Source organism: the organism of the source record quoted next, unplaced genomic scaffold (assembly GCF_019419815.1).
Source record: "Pyrus x bretschneideri cultivar Hongxiangsu unplaced genomic scaffold, Pyrus_bretschneideri_v1 Contig12, whole genome shotgun sequence".
In the NCBI taxonomy this organism is placed as follows: Eukaryota; Viridiplantae; Streptophyta; class Magnoliopsida; order Rosales; family Rosaceae; genus Pyrus; species Pyrus x bretschneideri.
This window is the reverse complement of record NW_025999413.1, coordinates 2,002,160-2,018,358: the sequence shown is the minus strand read 5'-3', so window position 1 is coordinate 2,018,358 and position 16,199 is coordinate 2,002,160. Positions and strand designations below refer to the sequence as shown.

Genomic DNA, 16,199 nt, shown 5'->3' with positions numbered 1-16,199 from the left:
GATATATATTTTGCCACCTTGACTGCAGGGGCAAGATTTGTGCGCTGCATGTTGCTTCCGTTTCTTCTATTTATTAGGGAAATAGAATGTTCAGTTTCGTCATGTTAATTGTACAATGTCTTTTTATGTCATCTAAGTTGAAGGTAAATAAAAACGAAGCTGCATGTCTAACCGAACCTATTCACTCATCTATTCATTCATGATTGTGTTGAATTTATTCAAGTAAAATGTGTCTTATTCATGCAGTTCAAAGTGATGCAATCAAGTCCTGCAGTAACACGCTGTCGTATTTTCTAATTTGATCTAAGCTGGGTGTGGTTCCTATGTCTACTCTATTTTCCTAATATTTGGCGGTGATGACAGTGTCTATCTAAATCAATAGTTCATCCGAAACATACATACACGTAGTTGTAATATATGTGCTGTGTGAAAAAGCCACAGAAGGGTATACATTATGGGATAGGGTAAGTATTTCTGCTTTAGCATTGAAGATTAATACAACATAAATCAAGATCGACGTAAACCATGATCAACGCAAGTCTCAATTTATTACAGTTACTAATTAGAGTAGCTCTTACACTTAGTGAAATCAAAAGACGAGTGTCATTACTTCAATGAAGTGGAAATTACAAACATTATAATTGAAACAAAACCCCCCACACAAAGAAACCACAAAAATATTCAACGGTAGTAGCACCAAGTCCTGCAAGTACTGCATGTCTTTCTCAATGAAATCATGGGCAATACAGCAAAACTAATCTTGATTTATCTCATTTAATTGCTTGTTTAAAACTTAATTATCTTGGATTATAGATCAGTAAGAACCGAGACCCCATCCGCATACTTGCGATAAGTGCCACGATTCATGACATCGCTGAATGTTGAGGAGTAGCTACTTCCCACAATTTCTTTATACTTGTTCCACCACTGCATGAAGCTGCTCTGCTTCAAGAAAATATCAGGCGTCACTGCGAAATTATAGAGCATATTCAGAACGTAAAGCTCAAATTTGGTCATTGGCTTGACATATGGATTACTCGCTTCCTCGTCGCACCAGATAAGCGCTTCCTCGACGTGTTCCCAAAAACAAGAATCATCATTCAGACTAGGAGCCACATTCTTCGCTTTTGAGTTGGATTTGTTTGCGCTGCAAAGTTGCGGGTCCTCCCTCTCTTCCCTCTCCTTCTTTTCCTCCTCCTTTTCCTCCTCTTCATTGAACCATTGCTCCAAAAGAACGAAATGTCGAGGCCTTTCCTTTTTGTAATCTTTTCCGCCTTCCTTGTAGTACTCTGCAATGTGAAGCGGTTCGATCATCCTTCTGTAATTCGTTCCAGCAGAAAGAAAATGGATACGCATTGCGGCTTGTTCTTTCTGGGGCTTGCTCTCAACTTCTGCAACCGTATCCTCCCAGTAATTCATGAGCTTCTGCTTGTACTCTTCAGCACAAATGTCACTCGCATAACGCTGGTTTCTGTACCTGTCATAGTATCCAATGCCCATGTCTTTGGACTCCTTCTTGTACCATTCCATGTTGGCCATGTACTTTTGATTCTGATTCAATTTCAAGAAAGAACTGTAAACCTTCGTCTTCTGGATCGCTACTTTACGTTCGTGATTGACCATCTTTTTCATTAGACTATCGAATTTTATGTTGGGTTGTTGCTGCTGCAATGACTTTTACAAAAGGAGTTGAAAGAAAAGTCAGTAGAAGTAAATATGGGATGTGATTTCCGCAAACTCATATTCTCCCCCCTGGACACCCGTGTTTATTTCTAGTCTCTAGACTTTGGATTAAATAAATCAAAGGAGAACCGAGTGACAGAAATAAACAAGTTTGTGCAGAAACCATTTCCCAAAATCATCATCAAATCAGATATTTGTGTTGAAAGTTTGATACCTGTGAGCTGAGAACTCCAAATATTGCTGCCAACCGTGTTTTAATTCCAGCTTTAAGTGGTATTCTATCCTCTTCACCAACTCAAAGACATCTCTAGAAAATGCCTTCATCTTGAGATCATTCAAAATCTGTCCGTAATCAAAACCTTGAATTTGAGCACTCTGAGAGCTGGTTTCCACCAATAGTTGCAAAATGGCATCAGGGTCCTCAAAGCAAGAACCACCCGAAGCGGAGCACAGTAGGAATGTTCCGAAAGGCTTGTAACCACTCGCTTGCGAAGCAGTTAGGAAGACTTTAGGTACAGGATCATTGATGGAGGCTACATTCAAGAAGCAAGAACTCCATGTTGAGACTTGCAACACATATTGTCGGAGTTGTTCGTCACCGATCAAGGGTGAACCGAAAGTGATGCAAAGGGGGCGTTTGGATTTCGACAAGTCGAGGGTTTGTAGCAGCCATAAGGTGAAAAGGGTAGCCACAGCGCCTCCCATAGAATGTCCAGTGATAAGTATCAATGAGTCGGGTTTGCTACTTTCTACCAGCTGAAATATTACATAAAAGTTAGTCAATTACTGAACTGCTATATAATCAATTCGGAGACGTCTTTAAAAATAAGTTCCTCAAAACTTCATTCAAAGTAAAAAAAAAAAAAAAAAACACGTAAAACTAGGTTTTGAAACAAAAATGAAATGGATTCGACTGTTACTACACTAGGTTCTTATAACACTATTAATGAGGGATTTATAAGTGTTTCTCACTAATATTAACGGTTTGTCAAAGAAGCCAAACTAATTAAGTGGAAAGTAATCTAACATTATAAATGTTAACTGTTTTGAACTAACATTAATAGTTGTCAACGCGGTTAAACATTATCAGTTATCGAGAGACAACAATACGCACCCTTGTTTTAAGACGATTAAGGTCGTTGTGATTCAAGGCAAAGAAGTTGAATGCCAATTCATTGACGGAGAAACTTGGGGTGTTGCCAAAGAGGGGAAAAAAATTGTTCTTGAGATTCCACGAAATCATCGCTTGTCGATCTTGAAGTGTGACGGGTGAAGCAAGAAAAGATATGATGGTGGTGTTTGAGTGCTTGGTTTCACTAATGTATAAGGCTCTTTGTGCGTACGGATCAGGAGATGTGTGGAGCTTTTGCTTCTGAACCGCGTCCCATGACTGGTGCAGGGGAGGAGATGTCACCAGCACATTTGCTAGCTCAAGCCCAGCACTGCTAATTCTGTCATCACCAACAAAAAATTGAAAGCAAATTTAAACGGAGGATGTAAGCAAATAACATATGCGTCCAATATCCCAGTGGATACGATGTTGGGTTTCTATCCATACATGTCAAGTTCGAAACTCCTATTTCAGGTTCGAAACCAACCTTAAGTGTTTTGTAAAGAAATGCATTTATAATGAAGGCACTCTAGCAAAACAGTAGTATGAATGAAATTTCAGTTTGGTAAAACTGTAAGGACGATTATTAAACTTATTTGTAAGAAATAATTTACTCATAAGCACTTAGGTTTTACTATGAACATATAGAAATGTTTATTAAATATTCAAGTGCTCCTCGAAAAAGCACATGGAAATTTAGAAGTGCCTTGTTGAAGGTGGCTTCTCCGGAAAGTGCTCATACCATCTAAAAGCGTTTTGTAAGTTTCTTTTGCCAGATTTAACTATAAGAACTTTGATTGTTGTAAAACACTTTTAGTCATTTCAGAATGTTATTCGCTTAATCAAGACAACAAAAGAAAAATCAGTGACAAAGGATTCAAATAAACAAGGATCGGAGGAGTTTGAAGTTGAAGTTGGCTTACTTGATGTTCATCTTCAAGCTTTTGCCGATCTGCTTAAAAACATAAAGGAGATGAGAGAACTGGAAACCAGTATGAAATGTCTTGTATAGCAGAATTGGAATCAATCCTATCATTATTATTAATGTTAAGGCCGTCTTTGTCCCACCAATCAAAAGGCCCCACGAGGAAACTTCCCACCAAATCGACAATGCACAGCAAAGTCTTCGTCGTGGTCAACGGATCTTGCTCGCGAAAGGTTCTCGGAGGAGGGGCCGCTGGAACTTTGCCTCGACGCTTTTCCTAGTCTTCTTACCTACATTTTGTAGAATTATCAGATAAACGAGCTAAAGACTCACTTCCAACAACATCGATGAGCTAAGGACTCACTTCCAACAACACTGATACTATCCAAATTTGACAATTATCATCTGCACAATCCTTCATGTGTGAGGTTTTATCACAAAATGCTTCGGTATTAGTTAAAGTGGGATTAGAATATTTAAATTCTTATTTTCTCATAGATACGGTCAATGTGTGATATTTCAACATGCCCTTCACGTGGAACCTAATTAGTGGGTCACACGTGAGAGATCCACACATCGACAATCACGAAAAGCCAAGGGGACTCACCTACACGCGGGGCCAAGGAACCCACCATCATCGTGCAGGGCCAATGGGACCAACCCATCACGTAGCAGTATAATACGGGCCCACTCCCTGGCTTTGATACTATGTTGAATTATTAAAGAGACGAGTCAAAGACTCACTTCCAACAACACTAATAATGTTCCCAACTTGGTAATTACTACCTGCACAATCCGTCAGGTGTAAGGTTTTATCATAAAAGATCTCGGTATTAGTTGAAGTAAGATTAGAGTATTTAAACTTTTATTTTCTCATAGATACAGTGTGACATTTCAACACATGTTAAAGTTCAGATTGATCATTCCATGTTGCTCCCTGTTGCTTCGTACGCAACAAAAATTTAAGAGTAGTTTAATATATTATTGCTTTTAACTACTGACATTCGCGGAAGAATACAAAGTAGAACTGCACTTGGCTGCTGCAAATTCAGTAGCAGCTGCTGTTTATACCCAATTCTAGTTGGACACATGTTCATGTTTTAATTTTTTTACTCAAAACTTGAACACATGTTCAGTCGGGATTGAGTGTAAGCAGCAGCGAAGTGTTCTCCTACAAAGTAATTTACATAGGAATCTAACAGTGAATCTGAGGGACACGGTTATGGCCGTTGACCTTTCTGTTTTTGTTTGAATTCACCTGCCAGTAATACAATATGGTTGTCCTTTCTGTTCTTTGATTTTACAAAGGGCAATCCCCTTGAGTTCGGACGCTCCTGGAAAATGAAACAAAAGAGAAAACTCAGCTGTCTACCAATTAACCAGAAAACTCATCGAATAGAATATGCATATGCAGGCAAAGATAAAAGTGATAACATTTTACATCCTTTACAACGAAAAGAAAAGGTCATCAATCAAACTGGTTGACTATACCTTTGTCATGTCTACGTAATCAAGAGGTAAACTTCCAACTGAGTTTACAGGACCAGGCAAACCGAGAAGAGTTGAGTGCCAGAAAACTCAATCAGCAAGTAAGAGTGATAAAACTTGAAAGGTAGTTTAAGGGGAAAGAAGTCGGGAAAACAAATTGTAACAACCATGAGAGGTGCAATATCAGCTTGATTAACATCCACCCTTTCAATGCCATTAAGGCCCCATTCTTTAGGTGTTGGCGCATCATGCATATGATCATCAACAAAACGAAAACTGCAATCAGAATGGTTGGAGACTGGCTTGGGATGTTTAAAACCTGCTCCCCAAACAACCAGGGGAGTATCAGTGTTTGAAGGATGTCCATCTCCATGGCTGCCTATCAGTGAAATTATACCATGTAAGACTGTTATTAAGGGGAAAAAATGATGTACGATCAAAACTTATAACAATTCAGTGAGAAAAGAGAAGCAAAATATTTATATAAATGGAAAACGAATTAATTCCAACCTTTATCATGCATTCCATGATCAGCGGTAAATACGTATGCAGTACGATTGTCCTCGTAATAATCTTCAAGAAGATTATAAACCCCTTCAGCTACACTGTCAACAACCGCAACATTATTGAGATATATGGACGAAAAGGGCCTATGGGCATGGCCATTTGAATCACAGCAGAGTAGGTGCAAAAACACAACGAGATTATCCCGTAAGAGTAACTCCTTCAACTTCTGGTCTTCTTTGGACTGATTCAGAAGGCTCTGAAACTGATCGAAAGACCACTCATCCTGAAAGGAAGCATCTGCATTAACACATACATATTGATAAAAGGAAGCATCAACCTAATTACCAAATATTTAAAGTTCACTAGTAGCAATGTGCTGAAAGACTGAAAACAATCCAGTAAATCGAAAACAAAAACAGAGAAAACAAGTTGTAACTGAAACAATGTGATGAAAGTTTGAAATCAAAGTAGCAAAGTCTTCAAATTCATGAGGGTAACTATTCCGGGTGGTGTGAGGCAATGCAGCACAGAAAATCGGAACTATATCCGGACTACCATAAGAAAAACTGAATCGAATTCAACAGGGTTAGCTTTCCACCCTGAAAACACGAATTGGGTTTCTTCAGGAAGCCAAATTTCATCTGTATAAATGCTGAAAAAATTTAAAAAATTAAAAAAAAAGATTCAACCTTTCATAACAGCACTGGGATCCTCATAGAACCCAGCAATGATAGCAACATGTCCAGGCCTCGACTCCGTTGGAGGACGAGCGTGCGACACTCCCCACCGACCTTTCTCTCTCATAACACTTCTCAAAAACGGCGCTCTGAAGTTCCCGTCGGAATCCGACTCGAAGAATTTGTCGGCTCGCAGCCCATCAGCTGCAGCACAAGCTCAAACCTTTAATAGCACACTCCAATAAGAAGACAGAGGAATTTTACCAGGAAAATTGGACGTACCGACGAGCAAAACGAGGCGCTTTGCGGGAGCGGAGAAGCGGGGGCTGACGAGATCCATGCCGTGGACAATGTGGGACTTGAAGTAGATGTCAAAGATGCTGAGCATGTAAACGGCGTGGAGAACTACGCCCAGTGATACCAGCCATTTCTCTTTTCTCTTCAGCCATGTCCGTCGTCTTCTCCGTGCTTGCTCTGGCGTTGCTTCCTTCCGCCGCATCTCTGCCGTCCGCAATTTTAACTCCGTCGCTTTCTTCCTGATCGTCACAGTCGTCGTTTAACACTTTCGCTCCTTTTTTCTCTTTCTTGCAGTCTTACTTCTTTCAGAAAATATTGTGGGCCCATTGGGCCTATATTTTAGGAGATGATATTGTTGAATGGGCCGAGGCCTAGAAGTTCAGGATCAGAATGTGTAATATTAATTTTTATTTTTTGTCAAAGGATAAATTTGTTACATAAGGGAATCGACAGAGTTTGAACTCACACGGTGGTGTAATATTATTTAGGATAGTGTTAACCGCACATTTCTTTTTATCTCTCGCACTCCTTCTTAATTTTCAACTGTCAAATTGAATAAATTGGAGAATATCACAAAGAAAAAAAATAACAAATGGTGCGTGAAAAGTAAAAGTAAGTGCATGGATAGCACCATCTTATTATTTATTTTTCGATTATTACAAAGAATTTGATTTTATAGTTAATTAGTCAAAATTGGAAAGTTTGGGGAGGAATTTCAGCTGAGCTACTTCCTAACTTTGGCTAACTTCTTGTGCTTCCCTACATTGAAGGAGAGAAAGTGCCTTCTTATTCTCCTCTGCCGTTGTCTTTTGCGACACAATTGATCTGCTACAAACCGATTTCTAAACTATTTTAATTTGGAAATCCGAAAATTTAATACAAAAGGGTGGAACGTCATATGTTCAATTGGCAGAAGCCACATCTTTTGTTTGTTGAGAGCTTTATTTGAAAGCATATATTTTTATTTTTCAACTTTTATTTTTTGCAAAGCATGCCTAAATAAATTATTGTACGATAATGAATGGCCCCAATATTTCATAGTACGAATAGACGATGAGTTTATACTTTAATGATATATCCATATGGTTTTCATTGATTATGCCACACCAAGTACTAACACGACACAATAATAATACCATCTTGGGATTTCTCGTGATCGAGATTGTATTGGAATGTTACAACAAATTAAGGGAAAACCATATATATGAAATATCGAAGCAAAGCTGTTATAAGCATTATTAATACAAAACTTGACCATGTATATGGCATATTTGGGGATTGGCATGCACATCATAACAGCCAACGGCAACCAAACATGATAATCTAGCCTAATCCAAAAGGCTTAGCGTAGATATGGTACTAATCAAAAGAGATAAATTATAAACCCCAAAAAACCAATTAGCATTGACACTGGAAATGCTGTAATTAGAGCAGTTGGTGCTGCAGATGGGGCAGGGGCTGGAGTGCTAACTTCTGCAGAAACAGCCAGCACCAAGCTAGCAATTGCAACCCAAACGAACAACATGGCTGCAACCTTTTGGTTCTGGAAAGCCATTTTTGTTTATATTGTTGATGCACGAAAGTTGAACCAACAAACAGTCGATAATTGGTTTGCAACTCGTTGTACTTGTTCTCACCTATTTATCCATGCAATTTCATAGATGCTTCTCTGTGTACTTATGTATGTGTTACTTTCATTGAAGCTGATTTCAATGATACAATTCTTGTTCTTTTGGATAAAACAAGCACAAGGTTGCAGATGAGAGTTGTACGAATGTGTTTAGCTGGACCGCAAGGCTGAAGATTCCAAAGAGTGCTAAAACTAAAGAGAAATGCTAATGTGTTCAGCTGGACTGCAGGAGACTCCTTGTCATCTTACAATTTAACGTCAATTTTCGTGTCACTATTATAAAACATAAGGAGACATAGAGTCCATGAAGAGTTCCTAAGCATTTCTCAAAACTAAAACCATACAATCCATATATTTAATTAAAAGGATATATTATTTATTCATAGACTTCATTAATTGTTATACTAAGTTTATGCCATTGACATTGGACAATTGAATATAATCTTACTATTGAAGTTTCAAAGTTCAAACGAACTAAAAATACTATCGAAATATTGGACGCGTAAGCCATATAAATACCATATATATATAATTATATATATATTGGCCTTTTATTTTCTGTCCTTTACGATCAATCCTTATAATACTTATTAATTATCTCGACTTCATGCTTAATTAGTTGATTAATTACAAGATTAATATATAGGTCAAGGGCACTTGTGTCCGTGATACTGTATATCAGTACTATAGCATTTGCCACACTTGTCCATGTTGGTGCCATAGTCTCCCGGCGGAACACATTTGCAGCGGGCACAGCATAACATGCACGATTTCCGGCAGATCTTCTTGTTCTTTTCGATTTTGCACCTCACGTCACACAACTTGAAGCAATCTCCACGCCCACAGAATTTTTTTTAGTTAATCAGCAAACACACATATAGTATTTAATACTAATTAAAAAATATATATATATAATATTCACATTAATCATGAAACTAGAGTTATGTGTATATATATACCTGAGCTGGTAGTCGCCGATGGTGGTGGAGTTGCATCGGAAGTGGGTGGCGGGGCCTCCAGTACTACGGGAGCCTTCGGTTTATACAGTGGACGTTGTGGTTGATATGGATCCCTGAATGCTGGCTCCAAAATGGAATGCGTGGATATATCCAAATATTAAGTAAACTACGGCGTTGACTCTGATTCTGTTCATAATTAAAATTAGTAATGTATAAGCTAATATGATCAACGGAACAGGACAGTAGTAAAGTGCACTTAAATAATCAACAATATGGTTTTAATATGAAGATATACATGATTAATACCTTTATCTTGAGTTCATGATCATGATTAGATGAGACCTAGAAAGTTACAGTAGCATTGAATATTTCAGAAACATAAGAAAAATTAAATATATAACATGTATAGAAATCATCATGCAAATTTTCCATTCATAATTAAATACCTTTGTAGTAAGTAAGAGAATGGAGGCAAACAGAAGGATCACAGCTTTGAAATCCATATTAATTGTATAGATAGTCAGTAGCTGAGACCGATGACTCTAGCTAGCATAACTAGAATGTGGTATAAATAGTGTTGAAATTAGGTACAGAGATGGATTTTCGAAGGTTATTAATTAGCTTGTAGAGAATTGGAAATGATTTTCGTGTTGAAGAATAATTCAATCTCACGTCGGAAACTTGACATAGTATATTACTACTCTAAATTAATGGTTCCACTACTAATAGCATTAAGGTCTTTTGTGATAAAAACCAACACCTAAAGGTAAAGGACTGTGATGTGATAAAATTTGAACAGTGTATCAGTGTGATTAGCACTAAAATTTTAATGTTTCGCACACCATTTTTCTCTTTTGCACCACTTTTATTTATTTAATTTAAAAACCAAAAAAACAAAAAACAAGGAACGTGCCTAAAGAAAAAACGAATGTATGGAAATCACTTCCTCAAATTAAAATGTGCATGTGACAGCTTCACCCGATCAGTGAGACATAAGTAATGGCTTTGCTGTCCAATTTTTGACTTTAGAGTCCAAACCTTCCTTCACCAAGGACCGTGGCCATGCAGTAAACTACTACATCCATTTCTCATCAGTCTTCACAGTATGTCCTTCTTTCACACGAGGTTTGTCTTACCAAAGTTGCAAGACAAAGCTAATGAAGTTTCATGAATTCGTAGTTCATATTACTTGCATCTCTGACCAACCTGGTTTGGACTTCGCTTCCTCTTTTTTTTTCAAAAATATTTATATTATTAAGGAAGGAAAGAGGATTCAGAATTGTTACATTAATTTATTTATATTATACATATTGACTTGCAAATTAATTAGAGAAGTTACACATCTCTTATGATTGATTTGTATATGAAGAATGATTTCTTGCATATAGGTATAAAGGGGGTGTATTGTATACAGTGTGAGTTATGAACACATGGATTTTGAGAGAGTTACTTGACTTCTATAGGATTCATGCGTATTTTAATTGAATCACACAAGGATTTTAAAAGAGTTTGTGAGACTTTTATCATGAACTTTAATAAAATTATACGGATTGTTATAGACAACAATTTATAATATGTTTTTTTTAATATTTGAAATAGTGATTATGACCATGATAAAGTGGTCGTATAAGGTTGTGATGACAACGATGAAAATTTTTTGTTTTTGGGTGTGTGTTTTAAGTCGAAAGATGCTAGCTTTCGTAAGAACTGTGGATGGAACTTTATACCGAGAGAAGAAATTTTTTTGCTTTAATATCAAGAACCCTACTCACCATCTTCACTAGACAACTGATGCAACGAAAATCAAGGGATTAATTCTTATTTTTATAGTCTATTATATTTTTTATTTTATTTTCCATACTTACTTATTAGACAAGGAAATTAAGTATTTTTCTTATGTGTTATTCCTTGTTAAGGCTCTAGGTTATTTTCTCTATTTTTTAAGCACAATGTAATTTAGGGTTCAGGATATATACTTTTAGAATATTATTATAGAATATTGCTCTTTGAGCGGTAAGGGTTCCTAGCGTTTTATCTCTTTCTCGTGTGTCCATGCGGTTGTTGTTGATGTGTGCCCTTCCGAATCTTCATCAGTTAGCATCAGGGACAATTGTATATGGAGTGGAATTCGCGGAGTCAAATTTCATGGCTTACAACATGTGATATCAGGGACAAACGGACAGAAGTTCATTATCGTGGTTACTGAAGAAAGTTAAGGTTCCATTATAAAACTAATTGGTAATATGGAGAGTAGGTCCACTGACTTATAACCCCATGCAAGGTCGGACTCAATCTCAAGAGTTACCCACATGACATGGAAGAGATTAAGAGAATGCTTTGGCATCTCAACAAACAAATCTCTCACATCGAAAATCAACGAAAGATGTTGTGGTTGTCGACGGGGAGGGAGGCGTTTGTTCGCAACATGTTACTCTCATCGAAACTCCAAGTCAAGATCTCGTGGGTTCGGACGGAGAGGGGGACATTGTTGACCTCTAAGTGAGTGGGCTCCGTTGCGTGAGTTGGCTGAAGAAGGACATTTTGATTGCGGGTTTTACAACCTTTTACATGCATGGTTGCGCTCCGTGGTGCGAGTCAACTGAAGAAGGAAATTTTTACTTCCAAACATAGCCTTTTATAAAAATACAGTCTTCAATAGAGGGGGCCAAAGGGCCATAGGCCAAATATAATTTCTTATTTTAATTAAATTAATATGATTACTTAAATTAAATTACCATATTAAAATAAGGTTTTCGAACATATTTTAAGTGCCACTTATCGCCAAATGAATAAGCCTCTGGATTTCTTATCTTTATATAATCTCAATAATTTTTTGGATATGATTTCGAGTGACACGTGTCACTAACGTAACTCTCCAGATTTCTTATATTTATGTAATCTCAATAATTTTTCGGATAAGATTTCGAGTGACACGTGTCGTTAAAGTGAGTAACTCTTCAGATTTCTTATCTTTATGTAATCTTAAATAAATTGTTGGATTGGATTTCAAGTGCCACATGTCGAGATGTAATTGGTTGTGCAAATTTTAGATATGATTCTTATTTACATGGCACTTCTTATCTTTAGTTTCCAATGTTAATAAATTGGCTGCATATTGGGATAGAATTCACACGCCTCCAAACACCTTCACTTGTTTGAGAACTACCATTGACACTATCTTCCGAGACACAATCTTCCGAGACCCATCTATAAGCTCTGCAAAGAGCTTCATCATTTTTTCGGGTCCAAACCCTTCCTTTCATTACTAAAAAATTAAAGGAAAGATTATTGGAAGAGGTAAGAGAATAGAATGTGAAGAATTGAAATAAAATGAAGTAAGATAGTATGGAATGGTGAAAAGTATGTGAGAAATGGTGTGGGAATGGCTTAGGTATTTATAGGAGAAAAATTAGAATTTTTTTTTTAAATTTGTCACAAAAAATCAAACTCCAACGATAACCTAACAGCAGTTAGACGTCAGCTAGCCGTTACTAGCTGGCGTCATGCTGGTGCCAGATAACAGTTGGCATTCAAATGGGCTGAGTTGGAAGGCTAGCAAAATGTCAAACTTGATATTCTGGCATTGGAGGGCTGGAGGGCTAGCTACTCTTGACCAGTCCTTTGGCCGGATGGGAACCATGAGCCATTTGGCTTAGCCCTCAGTTGGAGATGATTTTCGTGTCAAAACAAGCTATTTTTAGCCCTATGACTCTTTGGCTGGGTCAGTTGAAGATGGCCTTATGGCTTATCACCAAGGGAGTCAATCAGCACAGTCAATTTTTACAAATCTCAATTCAAGGCAAATTTAATATTGGACTGGAAAACAGTTGCATGCTTCCATCTTCATAATTCAAGGCAAATTTCTATTTGATCCGTCTTGTGAAGTTCTGAGTTCAAACAACTGTGATAAGGAAAGAGTCGGTACTGCTGAATAAAATTTCTGAAGTTAACCTTTTTTTTTTTTTTTTCTTTTTTTTTCACTCAGAGCTGATCGTGCATGCATTGGACACTGGCAGAGCCATGAAGGGACAAAAATGGTCCAAGGCCCTGACATATTTTTTTTCCGGTTAAAAAACAATAGCACTATGCAATACCTTTGAGTTTTTCGTCATGACTTCAACCCAACGCTTCTCTTGTTTTTTCATTCACCAGGTTTGATAATATGAAGTTGGTGGCTCCAATGAAGTTTAGGAGGCTGGAGTCTGTAGTCATGGGAGCTTTGAGTCTAAAGAGGAAAAAAATACGGGGCGTAGAAGGAGAAAAAGGAGCATGAAAATCACTTCACAAAATTTATGAATCCCCACTTATTGTGAGGGTCGTAATATTGCAAGTTTATGTATCAGGATTGTGGATAGTACCTAAGAAAGAGTATGGCAAGGAAGACATCATTAATTCAAGATCCAAAAGATAGTTTCCCAAAGCAAGATACGTTGGAATTTTATAAGGTAAGAAGTTTTGGGCCCCTCTTAGACTACAATTCTGACTCCCACCACTAATATAGGATATGACAGTCATGAACATACGTGAATAATGAACTGTTTCTACAAGAAAAAAAAAATTGAACAAGCAATATTTTCTACACTAAGGGGGAGGGGGTGGGCTTAGCCTCATAATGGGCTAGCAATAATTTGGTTCAAATTTGCCTTTAGCGAGAATTGAACCATAGTACTAAGTGGCTGAACCGTTTGTACGTTACAATTTTGACATTTTCCTTTCAGTTAATTGTCTATTTGATTTTCTTCCGATTTTGTGGTTAGTAATATGTGACTTGTCGAATCGAAGTGGACCATGTATCATACAGAGATCTTTTATTAATTGGGAAATTAAAAAAAAAGGAACTAGGGTTATTTACTATTGAAATATATGTCATCCCTTACATGAAGATTGAGCAGTTGAATAAACATTATTGAATTATACATTATAACATTTTATTGCCTTTCTTGTATATGTACTCCTATTAGATTAGCTTTGGCTACCATTTGTTGGTCGCTCACCGTCCGACGATGAACCTGAATATTTATACTTTGGCCCCTGCAACCAGAACATAATATTAAAAGTTAATTTCCATTGCCAATTGCCATGCATATATAAATATATATAGACCATAAATATAATACAGTAAATAAGGGCGACCCCAAGCTAAAAAAGCTCTCTGTTTTACAAAAAAAAACTGTTTCTAGTTTCCACGACTTAAACAACTGATTTTTTTAGTCACAAAGACGCAACATTTCCGTTGAGCCATGACTCACCCTCACCATATATATAACAAAGTAAAAAATTAAATTGTAACCTTACCATGATTTTCTTGTCTTCATGAGATGAGACCTGCAAATACAAGGACAAATATGTAACAAATTAGTTCATCTCAACACATACCATATGCATGCGAACTAAAAGAACTTTATGCTGCAAGAAAACAACATCAATAATCACAGACATGCCATGTCAATAGTGCATATGTGCATGCAGTGTCTGACCTTAGATACGGAAAGTGGCGGAGTGACCGGCTCATCCTCCGGAAGGTCATCAGAGTACGGATCATCATCAGCTGACGGTGGTGCACCTGGTGGCGACTTTCCGGGCTTTGCCGGTGACTTGGGTGATTTGGGGGGTGATTTTGGTGGTGATTTGGGTCCCTTTGAAGATGGCGACTTGGGTGCTTTTGGTGATGGCTTGGGTTTCGTAGGTGATGGCTGAAACCATATTAAATAAATGCTCAATATTCCTCCAATAATTAGTTTCCATAGAGAAGTGCAACACAAATATATCATAAAACTAAAAAACTACATCTAAACCAAATTATTTATTTCAAGATACATGATCTGATTCAGTTTTTGGTTGATCTGATTCAGTTTTTGGTGCATAAGTTATTTATAGTTTGAGTCTACTATTATTTGAACTATATTTACTGATTATATTGTTGATCAACTTTAACATAAGACATGGTCAATATATACACACACACTCCAAAGGGATTCTCAACTTTTAATAAAATTGGGGATTGGTTGTGGTGTTCATCATACATCAAACTTCAACAACCCAAACAATTTATTTTTTAAGTCTTCATTCATAGATCATCTTTGCAAAAATATCAATTCAATCCAAAATCATTTACTCATTTGAATGTCGTGATGAAACTTTAATGTTTCTTGGAACATTTAGTGTCAATTTCTTTGAACTCAATTAAATTCATCAAACATTTTTTTGCTAATATTTTGCAATGATGATTTATAAAATGTAACTTGAAAAATATATGATTTGAGTCGTTGAGGTACGATGTGAAGTTAGCCTCATAACTAGTCTTCATTTAAAAAAAATTAATTCGTACCTTCTTTGCCTTGAGATCGTCGATACCATCATCGTCCTGAGATGAAACCTACAAAGAGAAGTATGTCAAATTAAGAGTTTGCCAATATAATTACAAAATAAGTGCATAAAACCAGTGTGGATATGGTTAATTACCATCGTAGAAACCAGGAGAACAGTAACGAACAGGAGGAAGATAACTTTGATAGCCATTTTGTTTAGTGAACAGCAGCTCTATGAAGAAACTATAAGGGAGTGAGATGCTTGCAGGAAAGCTAGTTACGATGGGGGGGTATAAATACTGTTCTGAAAGGGTGGAGGTAGAAAATTTTCCAGGTCCTTCACTGGTACTGTTTCTCATATTCTTACACATGCATGTGGCGTCACGTGCAATGCCACGAAACCATAGTCAAATGAAGTTAGTTTCAAGTTTTTTTTTTTTTTTTTTTTTTTTAACAAACGATATTATCTAAATTAAGGAGAAAAGAGATAGGTTTAGCCTCGCAATGGATTAGCAATAATGTGGTTCAAGTTTTTCTTTGGCAAAAATCGAATCTAAGACCTCTCACTTGCAACTTACAAATATAGCAAAATACCACTAAATCGTAATATTAAG

At 36.9% G+C, this 16,199-nt stretch overlaps 2 protein-coding genes, 1 non-coding gene and 1 pseudogene across 3 annotated transcripts; all 4 read right to left on the bottom strand.

Annotated features, from left to right (window-relative positions):
* Positions 1-526: 526 nt before the first annotated feature.
* LOC103928441 lies at positions 527-5,263 on the bottom strand (annotated as a pseudogene).
* Positions 5,264-6,208: 945 nt separating this feature from the next.
* Positions 6,209-6,915, bottom strand: LOC108866339 (GPI ethanolamine phosphate transferase 1-like). Its single transcript, XM_018644792.2, has 2 exons — positions 6,674-6,915; positions 6,209-6,595 (listed from the first exon to the last, which is right to left on the bottom strand). The coding sequence occupies exons 1-2, from the start codon at positions 6,888-6,890 to the stop codon at positions 6,399-6,401; spliced, it is 414 nt and encodes a 137-aa protein (XP_018500308.2). The 5' UTR covers positions 6,891-6,915; the 3' UTR covers positions 6,209-6,398.
* Positions 6,916-8,670: 1,755 nt separating this feature from the next.
* LOC103936457 lies at positions 8,671-9,843 on the bottom strand. The gene is made up of 4 exons (XR_007255805.1): positions 9,724-9,843; positions 9,584-9,619; positions 9,278-9,463; positions 8,671-9,150 (listed from the first exon to the last, which is right to left on the bottom strand). It is a non-coding gene; the product is annotated as an uncharacterized LOC103936457 (transcript).
* Positions 9,844-14,107: 4,264 nt separating this feature from the next.
* On the bottom strand, positions 14,108-15,868 carry LOC103936442 (vegetative cell wall protein gp1). The gene is made up of 5 exons (XM_009346274.3): positions 15,740-15,868; positions 15,606-15,653; positions 14,755-14,970; positions 14,573-14,602; positions 14,108-14,308 (listed from the first exon to the last, which is right to left on the bottom strand). Exons 1-5 carry the CDS (start codon positions 15,794-15,796, stop codon positions 14,240-14,242), a joined length of 420 nt encoding a protein of 139 aa, XP_009344549.1. The 5' UTR covers positions 15,797-15,868; the 3' UTR covers positions 14,108-14,239.
* Between the last annotated feature and the right edge of the window lie 331 nt (positions 15,869-16,199).